General features: G+C 53.4%; 7 protein-coding genes; 5 read left to right on the forward strand and 2 right to left on the reverse strand.

Moving 5' to 3' along the window:
* Window positions 1-3,016: 3,016 nt before the first annotated feature.
* Window positions 3,017-5,779, reverse strand: CHC_T00002994001 (hypothetical protein). XM_005714132.1 is given in 2 exon segments: window positions 3,017-3,034; window positions 3,035-5,779. The coding sequence occupies 1 exon segment, from the start codon at window positions 5,777-5,779 to the stop codon at window positions 3,035-3,037; it is 2,745 nt and encodes a 914-aa protein (XP_005714189.1). The 3' UTR covers window positions 3,017-3,034.
* Window positions 5,780-7,497: 1,718 nt separating this feature from the next.
* Window positions 7,498-8,010, forward strand: CHC_T00002995001 (hypothetical protein). Its single transcript, XM_005714133.1, has one exon. The coding sequence runs from the start codon at window positions 7,498-7,500 to the stop codon at window positions 8,008-8,010; it is 513 nt and encodes a 170-aa protein (XP_005714190.1).
* A 1,760-nt stretch (window positions 8,011-9,770) lies between these two features.
* Window positions 9,771-9,962, forward strand: CHC_T00002996001 (hypothetical protein). Its single transcript, XM_005714134.1, has one exon. The coding sequence runs from the start codon at window positions 9,771-9,773 to the stop codon at window positions 9,960-9,962; it is 192 nt and encodes a 63-aa protein (XP_005714191.1).
* A 134-nt stretch (window positions 9,963-10,096) lies between these two features.
* Window positions 10,097-10,486, forward strand: CHC_T00002997001 (hypothetical protein). Its single transcript, XM_005714135.1, has one exon. The coding sequence runs from the start codon at window positions 10,097-10,099 to the stop codon at window positions 10,484-10,486; it is 390 nt and encodes a 129-aa protein (XP_005714192.1).
* A 60-nt stretch (window positions 10,487-10,546) lies between these two features.
* CHC_T00002998001 (hypothetical protein) lies at window positions 10,547-10,702 on the forward strand. The gene has a single exon (XM_005714136.1). The coding sequence runs from the start codon at window positions 10,547-10,549 to the stop codon at window positions 10,700-10,702; it is 156 nt and encodes a 51-aa protein (XP_005714193.1).
* Window positions 10,703-10,721: 19 nt separating this feature from the next.
* On the reverse strand, window positions 10,722-12,995 carry CHC_T00002999001 (hypothetical protein). The gene has a single exon (XM_005714137.1). The coding sequence runs from the start codon at window positions 12,993-12,995 to the stop codon at window positions 10,722-10,724; it is 2,274 nt and encodes a 757-aa protein (XP_005714194.1).
* Window positions 12,996-14,000: 1,005 nt separating this feature from the next.
* The window catches only part of CHC_T00003000001 (hypothetical protein), a 2,097-nt gene continuing 1,548 nt past the window's right edge, over window positions 14,001-14,549 (forward strand). The window contains exon 1 of the mRNA XM_005714138.1: window positions 14,001-14,549. This exon is cut by the window's right edge and continues 1,548 nt beyond it. Within this exon, the coding sequence (XP_005714195.1) occupies window positions 14,001-14,549 (549 nt within the window).

The raw sequence follows: 14,549 nt of genomic DNA on the forward strand, positions 1-14,549 counted from the left end.
ATGTCTTCTTCCACCTTGAAGATAGGTAGAAGAATCTCAAAGTAGCGATGGCAGCGAGAAACTCTTTCTACATCTGCGGCGCACATGACACAGTAGGACCAGGAGCATGGTTGCAGTCCATAGCATACCACACTCCTTTCGAAGTCACATAGCTTCAAAAAAAGACCACCTCGTAACAACAGAAATTGCTAATCATCACCTGTAGAGGCCGCCCCACCTTCGTTGGCGAAGCCGACTGCAGAGCTCACTGCATGTCTGGTAGATCTATCCACGACTGAAAACTCGACTCGGCGGCAACCGCTAATGTGGGAGCTGTAGAATATTTATCTCGAGGTAGAGTGATAAGCCCTGTATATCGTCATCTATGCATTACATGCTGGCGTACAGGGTCATAGACTGCTGGTGTCAACGTCACTAGGGGCGCCGGATGTCGGTGCTGAGCGTTGCAGTCTGACGCTGATCATGCTTGGAAGAGAAGAAAGACCAGAATGGACTGACTGGGACGTTCTGAATGGGCAGCCAGCGTCCTTGTTTATATTGGAATCAGGGGTCTATGACCATGTGTACGGGTCGTGGTGATCGTTTCAAAAAAATAAGAATTGTTTGTTGACAATCTGGTGCCCAGACGCCTTTCCCAAGAATGCTTCAGCAATTGGGGCAGGACAGAGCAAGGTAGAGAGGCGACATATTAGAGGAAAAAGACTATCATGGATTCGTACTCTGGCTGCAACAACTTTTCGCGGCGACTACCCGTCCTGGATGCAGTGAAACCTAAGTGGGACAGTTTCCATGCGGGCCAAGGAGCGTTGCAGCTGACAGCCTCAACTGCAGCTCGGAAAGGGAGAGGAAATTCTCTTTTGCTGGTGGTCTTGCCGATGAAGCTAGCACAGCGAAAAGTGAGGCAAAAATATATGTCCAAAAGGTTTCAATAGCGTGATGTTAAGATACTGTTCTTTTGCTGAGAGGGGTAAAAAGAGGAGTAAGATAGACACAAGCCACTTGAACTTTTCGGGAACGGTATAGTATGGAAACAAAGCGAGGTGTAGCATGTTGTTTCTGATCGCATATCGACATAATTCTTGTTTTGTCTTGCGATAAAGGTTGGGCTCGCACTCTTCCCGCAGGAATGAAAACGTTGTCGCGTATTACACGCGGGTACGAATTATAGGTGTGGGATGGCTTACCACGTGTACCCTTGGGTACCCTAAGGGTACCCGGCTTGTTTCGGTATGGAATGCATGCACGTTGGACGGCTTCGAAAGAAATGAGCACAATGCTTCGCAAGATGGCCGTGGAGATATGTCCGAGGGAAATATTTTGGGACAAAATCGTGCGAAGTTGATAATTTATCAGAAAGACACCTACTTCGGGCCTCCACCAAAGTGCGCAAAAAGTAACAAGGCGCTACCCAGCCCCTAAACGACCGTGCGCAATCGTGTCCGCCGAGAGCCTTCTTTGATCCCGCGCCTGGACGCTTTCAGAGCGCGATCAAGAGGAGCAGACGAATCGGCATACCGGCCCTGCCAGGCTCCAAAGCACCTGTCCGTCAGGGCCGTAACAGGGCCCGACTTCGCATTTTTCTCAGCATCAAGAGAAAGCTGCCGTTACCAAACACGTCCTCACATCCCCTCACTGTCGACACAGCCTTCTTCGTCCTTCGCCCGTCGTCTCCGTTCTCGCCACGGCCACCCCCACAATGGGCTCCCTCTCCCCGCCCGAGCCCGCGGACGCCACGGGACCTGACCCGAAGCGCGTGCGCTTCACGCCGCCATCGCCCAAGCCGTCGCTGCCCGCCACGGACGTTGTCCGTCTGCACTTCGTGCGCACGGCCGCCGACCTCGATTCCCCGCCCGACCCCGCCGCACTCCTCCCCGCCCCGTACCTGCACCAAATCATCCCCGGCCTCGAGGTCCACGGCTGGCGTTCGCTCTCCGTGGCCTTGCACGTTCACCTGCCCACCTTTTCCTACTGGATCGACGCCTCTGGCGTCCCGGCTGACGAAACCGACACGCGCACGGACGTCCCCGCCTTGCTCTCCCCGTTCATCAAGGCCGGCCTCTCCCCATCCCGCGAGGCCTTCCAGGCCGCCATGGCTGACCCCAAGCCGCTCCCGCTGACGAACCGCGTCATGGACTACGAGGTTGCCGGCGCCAAGTTCGCCGTGTACAAGGAGACCTTCTTCCACAAGGGCCCCGATGGCGTGTTGAATAAGCACGAAGAGTTTTTGGACTACCACCTGCGCATGGCCTCGCTCATGTTTTTGTACATCGACGGCGCCAGCTTCATCGATGACTCGGACCCGCGCTGGGAGACTTTCGTCGTCGCGGAGCTGTCAGACGAGAAGCCGGTGTCTTTTGTGGGGTACGCCACGACGTACCCGTTTTCGGTCCTCAGCAAGGACGAGGAAGGGGGGATGACATTCGCTGATCGCATTCGCGTTAGCCAGGTATTGGTGTCACCACTGCACCAGGGGCGCGGCCATGGGCGCAGATTGTTGCACGCCATTTATGCAGAGGCCAAGGACAGGAAGGCCATGGAGGTCACAGTGGAGGATCCCAGCTTGGGGTTTAGGTTGTTGAGGGATGTCGCGGATTTGAAACGAAGCTATGAGGCCGGCATTTTGAAGGCGGAGAAGAGATGTCCCAAGGCGGAGGAAGAGGCAGTTGTTGAGAAGCTCCGAAAGGAGCTTATGCTCACGGCAGGGCAGGCGAGAAGGTGCTTAGAGGTGCACCAGCTTAAGTACATCGATCTGGAGAACGACGACGAGTATAAGGGGTATCGGTTGTGGGTGAAGCGGCGTTTGTTTAAGGAGAACTACGAAATTTTGGACAGCTTCGACAAGGAGGAGCGCAAGGTCAAGCTAAAGGAAATATATGAGGGCTTGGAAAAGGAGTATAAGGGCTCAATAGTCCGATTGAAGGGAAGAAAGCCGAGCGGATGATTGCTTGCTCGCGAAGGCGCGAGCACATTGTACAGACTAAGATTGATGGTTCCGTGGTATGGATCTCTAAAATCATTTACAGAGCATGGGGATTTATTCATTTGCAAGAAGCTCTTCGAACATTGTCGTTTCGTACGGGCGCTCGCACTGACCACTCTGGATCATTGTGTCTGCAAGCAGCACCGTGCTGTCGGCTATTCGAGTCAAAAACGACTTCATCTCCGACACGCCAAAGCATTCATACAGTTTGAGATGGTCGCTAGCGACAACTTGCGCTAGCCCGATAGCCTCTGTAAACATCCCACTTTCATGGTAAACGTGATGCAGCAACACCGTGAGCTGTGGAATGCCAAATTTTCGGATCGCCTCGATTTCTTTGCTGCGATTGCGGAGGGCATAGTCGCCTCGCGGTCTTTCCGTGATATTCTCGTTTTGCTTGTATTTGTCTTGCATCCATCCGCCTTCGAGAAGCAATGCAGCCCCGAGACTCTGCACTGCGGCCTGGCAGTATCTTTCTGAGGTGCGAAGAAATTCCTCGTTCTCTTTGTTGAATTTTTGAACCTGAATCCCGGCATTTGCTTGGATTTCATAACTCACCTCTCCGGGTTCCGCAGAGGCAGCGGCGCGCATCTTCTCAGAGATAGGCTGCGGCTTCCGGGACTGGTACGTTTTCCATTCGTTGTGCCGCGATATCGCATCCATGTAAACTCGCCATGATTCCAATTCATGAACCGGCCCTTCGCATGTTGATGGTTCAATCTGGGACATGACTTCGGCTGGTGCCCAGGAAATGACGTATCGAGCCGCCGCCCGCCTTCCGCGGAGAAAGAATTGCCGAGCCAAGTTAGTGACCCTTAGCAGAGCTTCTTTGTAATTTGCGAAGGCCGGAAATATCAGAAACTCGATAGCTCGTACGACCAACTCATCGGTCTCTGATACTTCATCAGAAACAGACTCAGAAAGCTTAATGTCGTCAGAGACCAAGCTATTGTCGACCTGGTCCGGAAGCATTGACTTCCATAGTTTGTCTGTGGCTGCGACGATGAGAAGATCAAGAATTTCTCGCGGGAAGCATTGTCCAGCCTTCTGCAAACATAGCGTCCTCCTCTCATCAACCTGACGTGGGGACACACCGACTCGTTTGGCCTCTGCCCTTTCGTGCGATAGGTCCTCTTCCAGAGCAGCGCAGAGTAAAACTGAATATGTAGATATGATGCGATCGTCGGAATGCAGCTCGGCAAGGTATCTTGCCGCCGTTTCAGGCACAATTCTTCTTGGCGGCAAAATCGTACCATGTGCACGGGCCTTGGCTTCCCTTTCTTGGTCTTTCTGTAGGACCACCTCGACATACTTTTCTATTGCAGTGTCAAACGAAAACTCATCCTGAGGCCGATTCTTTATACCCGCCAACAGGCCACTTGTTTTCAGAAAGATGCACGCATGTGCGGCAAAGCGACAAATCCATTCTTCTCCACTACTCGCCCCGGCCTCTGCAAGTTCACCGAGTGTTTTCAGCAACTGTGAGACGTGAGAGCCACACATGCCTGGCCCGATTCCAACGTATGCTCTGGTCATACGAATACCCTCTAACACTTTTCCATCAGCAACATCTAACCCTTCCCCGGCATGTTTGCATTCGCGGAATATTTGCAATACGGTTTCGTCTTCTATTGCTGCTACTGTGACATTGCGCCCATTCAAAACAAACTCAGCCGTCGAGTCTAACAGGGTACACAAGCGCGCCCACGCTTCATCTTCGAATGTCGTTGATACCGCTAGTACAGGTTCCAGTTCTCCTGCAAGCACCCCATACACAGCTCGCTCGTGAGGCAAGATTGCTGGATCTGGGCTCCTCGCGATGGCTTTCGCCGCAATACGCCATGTCCGCCGAGCATCTCCCTTTATCCCATTCGCAGACAAAGCGGAGCTTTTCTTTCCGCCTGCAAGAGCAGCCGCTCGCCATGGTTGTCCGACTCGCCGACATAACTCCTCCGCCTCGGACAGCTTACCCGCCCGCACAAGTCGAAAAGTCTCGTGGGAAATTCGACCTTCCGCTTTGGTCTCTACCTCGTCCAACGACTTGCCAACGGCGTGTGGAAAGTCCATGGAAACTTTTTCTCCCTCATACTTGGATGCAGTGTATTCCCATCGATAGGCTGGGTCATCAAGCGGTTTCACCTTCGGGCCCCCTGATCGTTCCAACACGTCAGCAGCAGTTGTCTCCAACCACTCAACAATTCGCTGACATTTGACATAGCCCGGAACCTTAAGAACAGAATTCTCATCCAGATTACTCGGGGCTAGTCTCGTTGTGGACAAATCGCGACTCCGTATCTCACTAGGTCGCCACGCAGTATCGACCAGGTTCCACGTCGTTTGCTCGAGAAGCAGACGATTCTGTAGAGCACGTACTTGCTTACGAACGTATGGGTGCAAGCTCGGAGCGTCCATAAGCTCATTTGCGCGTTCAAGCTGGAGCGCAAGGGTACTGATCATCTCCTTGACAAAAGCATCAGCCGCCTGAGGCGTGCCGCTTTCATACTGGGTGCGCAAACCGGCAAGGACGTCAAGTGAGGACTCCCGGAGTGCCGCATCCAGGCCGCCATTGATAAACTCTTCAGCGGAACCTTGCGGGAGTGTCGCCAGTGCGTCTGCTTCGAAACTGGTAGGCCGCGTCGGTAGCTGCGGCGTCCCTATTGGAACTGAGCCGGATCGACGCCCGGAGAAAGGGGTGTAGGGAGACGGTGCGACACCGGGGAAGGGGCTCTGGAGGTGGGGCGCGCCCGTCGAGAATCGGAGCTTGCGCACATCGTGCTTTGGTGTTGCCAGTGCACTCATCTTGCGACGAGGCTTTTGCAAATGTATTCAATTGGCGTTGCGCAGTTCACCATCAACATACAAGATCTGCAGGCGGGCGAGGCGGGATTCAAGGTCTGGGCACTTGTAGAGCTGCCGCTGTCGACTAGAGCACTCAAGGGAGGTGTAAACTCAGCAGCAAATGGCATTTGCCCTTGCCTGTGAAGTTTGATCCGAATCAGAATTGCGTTTTTTCAAATTCTTGAGAGTCATTTGCGATGCACTCGGCTTTTTTATTCATTTTCGGAAGAGAAGATTGCAGCAATGCAGAACAGAAGAGCAAAGCTGCAGATGGGAACGACTGTCGCAATCGCATTCTGCAGTTTTATTCCCCATACCATCAGCGTTGCGCCAAAGTCGCATCTTGGGCAACACTCTGTCAGAGAGAAGGGACGGGGAAACCCCGCTCTCCAGTATTTGCACGAGAATTTCTCGGTGCCGTAACGTGATCTATCCACTGCGCATTTGTTAGGCAGGAACGTTGGGCGGGAACGATGCTGTCCCCATCGACCCCTCGTCGAATGCGCCCGCAGCCGATTCGCAAGCTGCCGATTTCTAAAGGCGAGGCCCTTCAGCTGTGGGTGGAACACGGCTCTCGCATTTCCACTCGCTCGGCCGTCCTTTTGTCACGATGCGTCGCTGCGCGCGCAGCCGCAATTGCTGCGAGGACGGAGTCCTCATTTTCTCAAGCCATTTCAGCGCCTGCAGAAAACACCCCTTTCCGCCACACTGTGCCGCTGGCACTGCCGCCCGCCGGGCGGAAAAGACTCAGAGATCGAAGAGCTCGCGATATTCAGATTTTGCGAGAACGAGAGCAGGCTGCCGAGAATTCCGCACGCCAAGCAGAGAAGGAAACAATCGCGCTGGTTCGGGAGAAGCAAGTGAGGGAAGCTGAGCAAAGAGAGAAGGAGAAGGAACTTGCCCGCGCCAAGGCCTTTCAGCTAGAAGCTGCAGAACTGCGAAGAAAGGCCAGAGAAGCAAAGGAGCAGCACGAGGCCGCAGCGAAACTGGGCCTTGACCATCAAACCACTAAAAGGGATAATGAGATTCAGGTCAAGTCTGTGGACGGGAACCAAGCAGTGACAGGAGGAGACGCGATTCCCATGGTGTTCGGCAGTAGTGCAACAAATGGAAAGCAGGATATGAAAGTTGAGGATGCTGCAAGCTCTGCGCGTAAACAAGATGCCGCAAAGCCTGCGAGGACCAAAACTAATCCTGACGGCCTGAGCCCAGTCATTATCGCAGCAGGAAACACAGACGAGGTTGCCGGACTAGGAAAGATCGCTCACATTGAGGCTGCCCCTGAAGACGTTAGTCGCGTTGTTGTGATTTGGAATAGACTGTGTGATGAGGCTGAACCTTTCCGGCGCAATCCCTCCATGAAAAAACCTCGCCTTGACATCAAGAAACAGATCAATCTCAATGTAAATCAGCTAGCTGCGAGTGTCAAACATGTCACTATGAAGATTTCAAGTCTACTGACAACACTGAGGAACGCCAAGGCGGGAGGAGGAGATGCAGGGGAGGCTTTTGCGAAAAAGGAAATCGCTCAACGTCTTATTAGTGAGTCAGATGGCAGTGTAGCTTTGAATCGTACGGCCGCGTTCGCAGTAGGCGCGGTGATTGTGGGAATAGCAGCAGGAGTGCAGGACCCTGGAAATATGCGAGATGTGTTTCTCGGGGCATTCTACAAGCACTGCATGTATACAACCCCAGCTTACTCGAGACGGCCAAAGAGTGAAAGCACTGAGGACTATCGACGCCGCATAGGCTACAAGCATGCGGAATCCGCTGAGAGTTACCTGGAGAGAAGCTGTGGTTGTGTGAGCTTATTTGCTGCTGTTCTACAAACAGAGAAGATTTATGGACCGGCTCAGCGAATCCCAGGCGTTTCAAACCCCTTCTCTCTTGACATCGGATGGACGTGGTTGGCAAGAATTGCAAACAAAGAACAGCACGCGATCACTCCAGCAATCACTATTGCCTTCTTGGAAGTCGCTGGTTACTACATGTCCCAACGGTATCGCAAGCAATTTGCAAAACTGATCGCAATGGTGCAGCGAGCCGTTGTGCTGAAGGCAGCCAAATCTGCACCTCCAGGGCCCTCTTCCCGGCTAGACACGTTACTAGAGGACTTCATTCGGGCAGGCTGCACCTTTCCAAAGCCGCCACACGGTCGAGAGCTCCCAGCTAAAGATTTGGAGTTTTTGTAGTTTTCGAAGTACAATTTATGGCGACCTCACGGAATATCATCTACACCAGCTCTCAATTTCCGTAGCTAAAAGGGCGCTTTGCCTTTGCGCAAAGTGATGAGGAAACTTTGTCAACGTGGAGCCGCGGATCCTGTGCTGGTTCTACCTCTACGAAGATAGGCAATGTCGGCAAAGACTGTAGAGTTGCAGCACACAAAAAGCGCTCATGCTTTGGCGCTTGCGAACCCGTGTGACTCCATCTTAACTTAACGGATTTGAAGTATCGATTGCGCTGTCGGCGGTCTCGATGTTGAGGTTATATGATATAGTTGTCTTATCTAATATTTCAAACCGATCCCGTAAGGGTCTGCGAGGGACGGCTGTGCGTGTGAATACTGGCAGGCCGGTTACTTATTCTTGAATACTGAGGAATGAAGCAGTCGTTGTCTTTTCTGGACAAGGAATAAGGCTGGCATCGGCAAGTTCAACAGGAAAAGGTGCTTGGACTTCACGTTTCTTGAGATAGTTTTCGATGCTCACTCGATGTTGCATACCTCCCTCCCGCTGCAGTCTGTAATTGATACGTTTATATTTTGATGTGTGAAATAGGCAAACACATGGTGGTAAGTAGGTTGAACAGTACCTTCCCCTGTGTGAGTGTCCCTCCATGCTTCCACTAGAGTCTATCAATGCGATGTACTCGCGACTTTGATGACACTAGCGCTATTGGTTCCACGACGCAGGCCCTTAAACAAGTCGAAGTTATTATTTTGAAGACCTTCAACAGCCCTGATGCTTGTCTTTAAGTAAAGTATGGATTACAGTGCTTTTAGCTTATACTAAGCGGCTCAACTGCGCCGGTTTCTACTGGAACATGTACACATCAAAGAGCAAGAAATACTGTGCAGACTCTTTTCGCTGCAATATTACACAAATATGAATATTGTTTTGTGAACTAAATAGCAACAGGTCCGAGAGTCGAACGCAGGGCATGTTCAATGACATGAACACTGCCGCCACAACAAGTGAGATGAGACTGGACCTTTCAAAGTCATGTAAATAAAATCGACCACTATCTATAGGAATGGCGACGCGCGTAGTCATAAAAAGAAGGCTGGGAAATAATCAAGTATCTTGATGTGTCATGACATACGGATGACAGTGTGGGCAAACCTCCGCAGCGGGATACCGGCTTTGAGGTGGGGGCATCGACGGTAAGAAAGTTGGTTACGCCCGATGGCAGATCACAGCGCAGCCTTCCGGTGCGCTCTGAAATCGATGCAAAATCAAGGCGGTACAGTATTGGTCAAAAACTCTTCCTACTGTTGCAAAAATGAAAACGTGACATTGCTGTACGTCTGAAAAAAGCAAAAAACAGTAAACGACCTCGGCGGGACTCGAACCCGCAATCTCCAGATCCGAAGTCTGGCGCGTTATCCATTACGCCACGAGGCCATATGTTCAGTGGATGTTGGGTTCTCATCAATGTATATATACCTTCCATATATGAGTATTTTGATGAGGAGGGCGCGGCCGTTTCGCCAATCTTGTCAAATCTGGTCACCGCAACACTCGGTCGCATGCCGGACCATCTCGCAGACCTCGCACGCCAGTCACCATTGTAATCTAGACCTAAACGTGTGTAGTTGGCCATCGTCAGGCACATAGTGAAAGAGAAGATCCCGCTGCCTGCAGTGTCATCGACAACCAGGCGAATTGAATTGCCTCTCGTGGCTCCTCTACATTCGCCCGCATCCAAAAAATTACCTCTGGACTACGATATGGTAGTTGCAGTTTTGTCATCGCCGTTCGTGCTCGCTCGCTCCCTCTCATGTCGCGCAGATCCTCCTTACCTTCGATCCCCGTACTGCACTTTCTCATCCGGCTACCCAATTGCAGCCAATGAAACGGTCCCAGCAATTTCTGGCAAAATCATCCTGCAGCGTGGCCGATTTGTCATGTCACTACAGTAGGTTATGTCCATGGCCCACTATGATCCTGACTTGTTTCAGTGAGTCCTTCACATTCGCTTCAGTACATTAAATACGGCTGTAGAGCCGCTTCGCGTTCGCACACTATTGCTCCTCTGCGCGCCAAGAGAGCATTTATGTCGGCTGGCAAAGTTGCTCCTCCTGCTCAGAAGGGTCTCATCCGCACGGTCCGGTGTTTAGCAAAGGGGACATCGATATGGATTCAAGGGGTGGTAGTGTGGGTCTCTGAAACCCAACTCGCTATCGACGATGGCTCTGGTATAGCCCGCGCCGCGCTGCAGGAATATATGCGTCATGAATCGTCACTACCGTTTCGGGAGGGGCAGTATGTCATGGTCGTTGGTATCATGCTCAAAAGGTTCAAGGGACATCGCATGGGGATGAAAGCAACTACAATTTGCGACTTGACCTCATCCCCAATGTTTGAGACATTGTGGAACTTGGAAGTCGCAGACGCCTTTCTGTACGGCAAGGAGAAGGGCACAGGTGAAGTCATGAGGGGATGAGAAAGTCACGTTGAGAAAGCATGCGCAAGCAGCCTCTGTGCTGAGTAACTGTAGCAGGTCATGTTTTGGTTGATTCACATCTTCACGGCCTTTGGAATCACCGTGAGATGTTGGGTTAGGGTTGTGATCCTATTTTGTATTAATAGGTTTGTAAAGTGTACAGAGATTACCGATGTGTGCTTTCACAAGGTATACATATTTCTCCACCTCCCATGATGCTCCAGGGATTGCCCCATCAACCCATGATAGAAGGGATGCTGTCAAGCGCCGTAAATACCTGTTCCAACATGGCAGGGGACATTTCCGGAACAGAACGGAAGTTGCGACCGAGTCCGAATGTTGACTTATTCTGTATCGTGGGTCCAAAGAGTTGAAGATCCGCACTGCTTATGGTTGATGAGCCTCCCGGTTGATTCATTGGATCAGCAGTCACAACATGACTGCTTGAACTACCGTTATCCGGCTGCCCGGGCCCCACTGGTAGAGAACCTGAAGTGGGCTGTTTTGGTGCGATTGGAAACCACTTTCGTAATCGGTATTTCAGATACCGTCGTTTCAAGACGAAGTGTGCTAGTATTCCTGCTTCGAGATCAGCAGTCGGATACTTGATGCTCGCAAGTATTGCATGCCGCGCGGTATCCCGCCGCACTCGTGCATTGTATCGACCACTCTCATTTTTTCCTCCTTCAGTGCCAACCATGGATTCGAACCCAGGTTCATTAAAGAATGGGTCGGGCACTAAAATAAGGCTCTGAATGGAAACGAGCACCTGCAAGATAGTCGACGCTGAAGTCCATGATGGCCCACTCCAGGTCCCTAACAAGGACAAGCAAACCTTTCCTGAGCTGTACAGATTTGGGTTAAATCGCACAGAGCCTCCTCCTGTGGTGAGAAGTTGGAACTTCGGTGGCACGTATGGGTACTCTAAAGGCAAGAAGATGTCAAAGACGAATGCACCAGAATCGTACGGAGTGTCATCTGACCCAAATATACATGCTTTCAGAAAATCATATCGATCCTCGTCGACTCGCAAGAGAATGCTCGATGACCAACTCAATGGCAAACTTGAGAAGAGGGACGCAACTTCGCTGGCAATACGTCTCTGGCGTTGCTTCTGAACGCCGGCGAATTGCTCTGCACGCATAGCTTCTTGAAAGAATACGCTCCTTGTCGCCAATCCCGGAACGGCCAGGAATTGGTGTGATTTCATCTTCTCAATATACATGGATTTGTCATGATCAAAAGAGAAGCATTGAGGTGCGGTTACCGTTTCACTGCCCTTGTCCTTTTCATTTGATGGTGCTTCAGCGGTCTTTTCTGTGTCCTTCTTCGACTGAGAATCGTCTTCGGCGACGTCCACGTCTACCGCGCAGACAGCAGCCTTGCGGTTGCGGACAACTTGAAGCAGGTTGTGGCGGTTAATGACCCTGATGCACTTTCGGATCTGTTTTACAAGGAAGGTCGTAGATTCTTGGAGCCCATCTGAACCCGCCCCGGTCGATAGGAGAGCAGCTTGTCGTGATAAGGACTCAACGAGTTCGGCAATGCTTCGTCCTTTGTTGCCATCAAAAGGTTCGGTTACCAACAGGCGAAGTGAAGGCGTCTCAGCTAAAAGGTGAACGACGCGAAGAGCCGAGTAGAAAACAGGAATACGGCCAAGGACATCCATCATCGACTCATTGACCAACACCTTTGCCAAATGCGAAATGAGATGACGTTCTCGCAATAAGAGACGCATGTATCCAGGCCACGATTTGAGGTGCGCATCTTTTGGGGACAGAAGAAAGCATCGAAGACGCACTAACCAGTACGTGGCCTCTGCATCGAGGCGGGCAGCTTGGTTCAAGATCTTTTCGCTAGGCCCTTTCCACTCAGTGCCACACGACCCTGCATACCCTGTGCCTTTCGCAAAACCTGTCTTTCTCGTCTTTCTCCTCTTCGCGCTGCGCACACTGCTCGCTGACTTGTACCGCTTCCGCGACACTCGTGTCTTGCGCACACCGAATTCCTTGCTAGTATTTATCGTTTTCTGCTTGGCCTTCTCTTCCTCATCCAACCGGTCCTTCTTATCTCTTTCGTTCTCCCACACCCGCGATAGGCCCCTGATGTTCTCATAAACACCAACAGCACGAGCCTTGTCACAATGAGGATAAGCTGGTGACGAATGCATCATGGCCGGCTCGACAGAATCTTCCCGGTCAGTATTGCGATCCCCTTCGGAAGAACCGCTTTCCTGATCTAGTTGGGAAGCAGACTCGTCATAATCCGCACATGCGGCGCAAATCCAGGCCCCATGCCCCCCGGCGGCCTCCTCGTCGAGGACCCAGAGCGGCTCACACGCAGTGGCGATATCATCTTGGAGCAAATGTTCGAGCCCATTGACGAGGCCATTCTCAAGCACGACATGCATAGCGTCCGAGGAAAAAGCAGGAAACTCAATAAGCGCTGCGCCCGTAGCCGCATCATCGGCATCCTCACTTCGCCACGAGTGGAAGACGGCAAGGGCCATGGCGAAGGCGTCGTCTACGACCGGCGGCACGAGCGCGAGGTCGGCCTCGGCCCTCGAGAGCGGGGCGCGGCAGCGCGCGACAACACACGTGGGCAGCGAGATGAGGCTCGAGGCAGTTATGCCTTCGTCCTTGATGCGCGGAAGGTTGTCGATTACCGCGACGGCGCGCAGGGCGCAGCGGGCGCATAGGGCGTGCCTGCACCGGGAAATGCGCAGCGGGGCGTGCGAGCGGAACGCGAGGCTGCAGGCGTCGCAAGCGGTCGAGGGCCGCGGGCGGCGCCGCGGCGCCGAGCACACAATGACGTCCTTGGCTTCGTCGCCGGAATCTATAAGCTCCGGCTGCGCCTCGACGTCGATGACAGGCGTCGGTTGTGGCGCGGCGAGGGTGGCGTCGACGTCGCCTGGATCAAGGTCGACGTCAACGGGCGCGGCGTGGAGGATGTGCGGGAAGGTGTGTAGCTGGTGAGTGTGTGACGGCTGTCCGCGGAAGGTGGAGTTGGCGAACGGTTGAGGGGCAGCGTGGCACTCTGCGACGTCGAGGTCGAGGTCGACGCTGACGGGCGCTCGGGCTGACGGGTTGACGAAGGCGGCGGAAACGATCTCGATTTCGTCGTCATCCTGGCTGAGAGGGGCGGAGCGCGAGTCTCGGACGACGGTGAGGTCATCGTCGGACTGGGGGGCGGGCGGGGCGGATTCGAGGTCGACTATGGCGAGCGTAGGGGCCGCCGGCTTGGACACGGAGGTTGCGACGGTGAGGAGGGAGCGGAGGATGTCTGCGACTGCGGGCGGCGTGGAGGCCGGCATGGCGGGGGGCGGAAGGGAAATTCGGAGAGACAGAGGAGGAGGAAGGGGGTCTGGGTGGGCAGAGGAAGGGGATGGATGGAGGCGATAGCGATGGGAGAGACTGAAGAGGAAGGAGGTGGCAGCGGGCAAACAAACGCGTTTCCAGGATGCAACTGGGGAGGGGTAGGCAGTCTTGCACGGCATGCCGCGTGACGCGCGGGGATGGGCTCAAGACAGAGAAGATATGCTGTTTTGCGACGCCACACACGTGTAGCCCCGCAATTTTTTCGCCCAATTGTTTTCGCCAAATTGTTTTCGCCCATTTTCGCACGTTTTCGCCCTTATTCCCCATTTTTCAATCTGCCCTCCGCACCCCCATTGGCTGTCCCAGATATCATCTCTCGTCTTCGACGTCACCTTCTCCCGTTGAGCTCATTGCCCCTCCTTCCCTTCCCACCCCTTTCCTTCCCACCCTTTCCCTCCCACCCTTTCCCTCCCACCCTTTCCCTCCCACCCTTTCCCTCCCACCCTTCCCACCCTTTCCCTTCCACCCTTCCCACCCTTTCCCACCCTTGCCCCATCGCCTCCCACACCCACACCCACACCCACACCCCTCCCCTTCACCATGCAAGCCTTCGTCCCATCCGTCCCCGTCCTTCCGCCGCACGCCATCCGCCGTTCCTCTCTCTCCGCCGCCCCTCCGATCCTGCTCCCGCACCGCAAACGCCCGACCCTCCCCCCCCTCCGCCGGCCCGCCACCTCGTCCGCGGC

The sequence above is a fragment of the Chondrus crispus genome, genomic scaffold (genome assembly GCF_000350225.1).
Source record: "Chondrus crispus Stackhouse genomic scaffold, scaffold_168, whole genome shotgun sequence".
Taxonomy (NCBI): domain Eukaryota; phylum Rhodophyta; class Florideophyceae; order Gigartinales; family Gigartinaceae; genus Chondrus; species Chondrus crispus.

Bases quoted from the DNA above. Each gene is read 5' to 3' on its own strand.
- CHC_T00002994001 (XM_005714132.1), bottom strand. From the start codon at position 5,779: ATGAGTGCACTGGCAACACCAAAGCACGATGTGCGCAAGCTCCGATTC.
- CHC_T00002995001 (XM_005714133.1), top strand. From the start codon at position 7,498: ATGTATACAACCCCAGCTTACTCGAGACGGCCAAAGAGTGAAAGCACT.
- CHC_T00002996001 (XM_005714134.1), top strand. From the start codon at position 9,771: ATGGTAGTTGCAGTTTTGTCATCGCCGTTCGTGCTCGCTCGCTCCCTC.
- CHC_T00002997001 (XM_005714135.1), top strand. From the start codon at position 10,097: ATGTCGGCTGGCAAAGTTGCTCCTCCTGCTCAGAAGGGTCTCATCCGC.
- CHC_T00002998001 (XM_005714136.1), top strand. From the start codon at position 10,547: ATGTTTTGGTTGATTCACATCTTCACGGCCTTTGGAATCACCGTGAGA.
- CHC_T00002999001 (XM_005714137.1), bottom strand. From the start codon at position 12,995: ATGGCCCTTGCCGTCTTCCACTCGTGGCGAAGTGAGGATGCCGATGAT.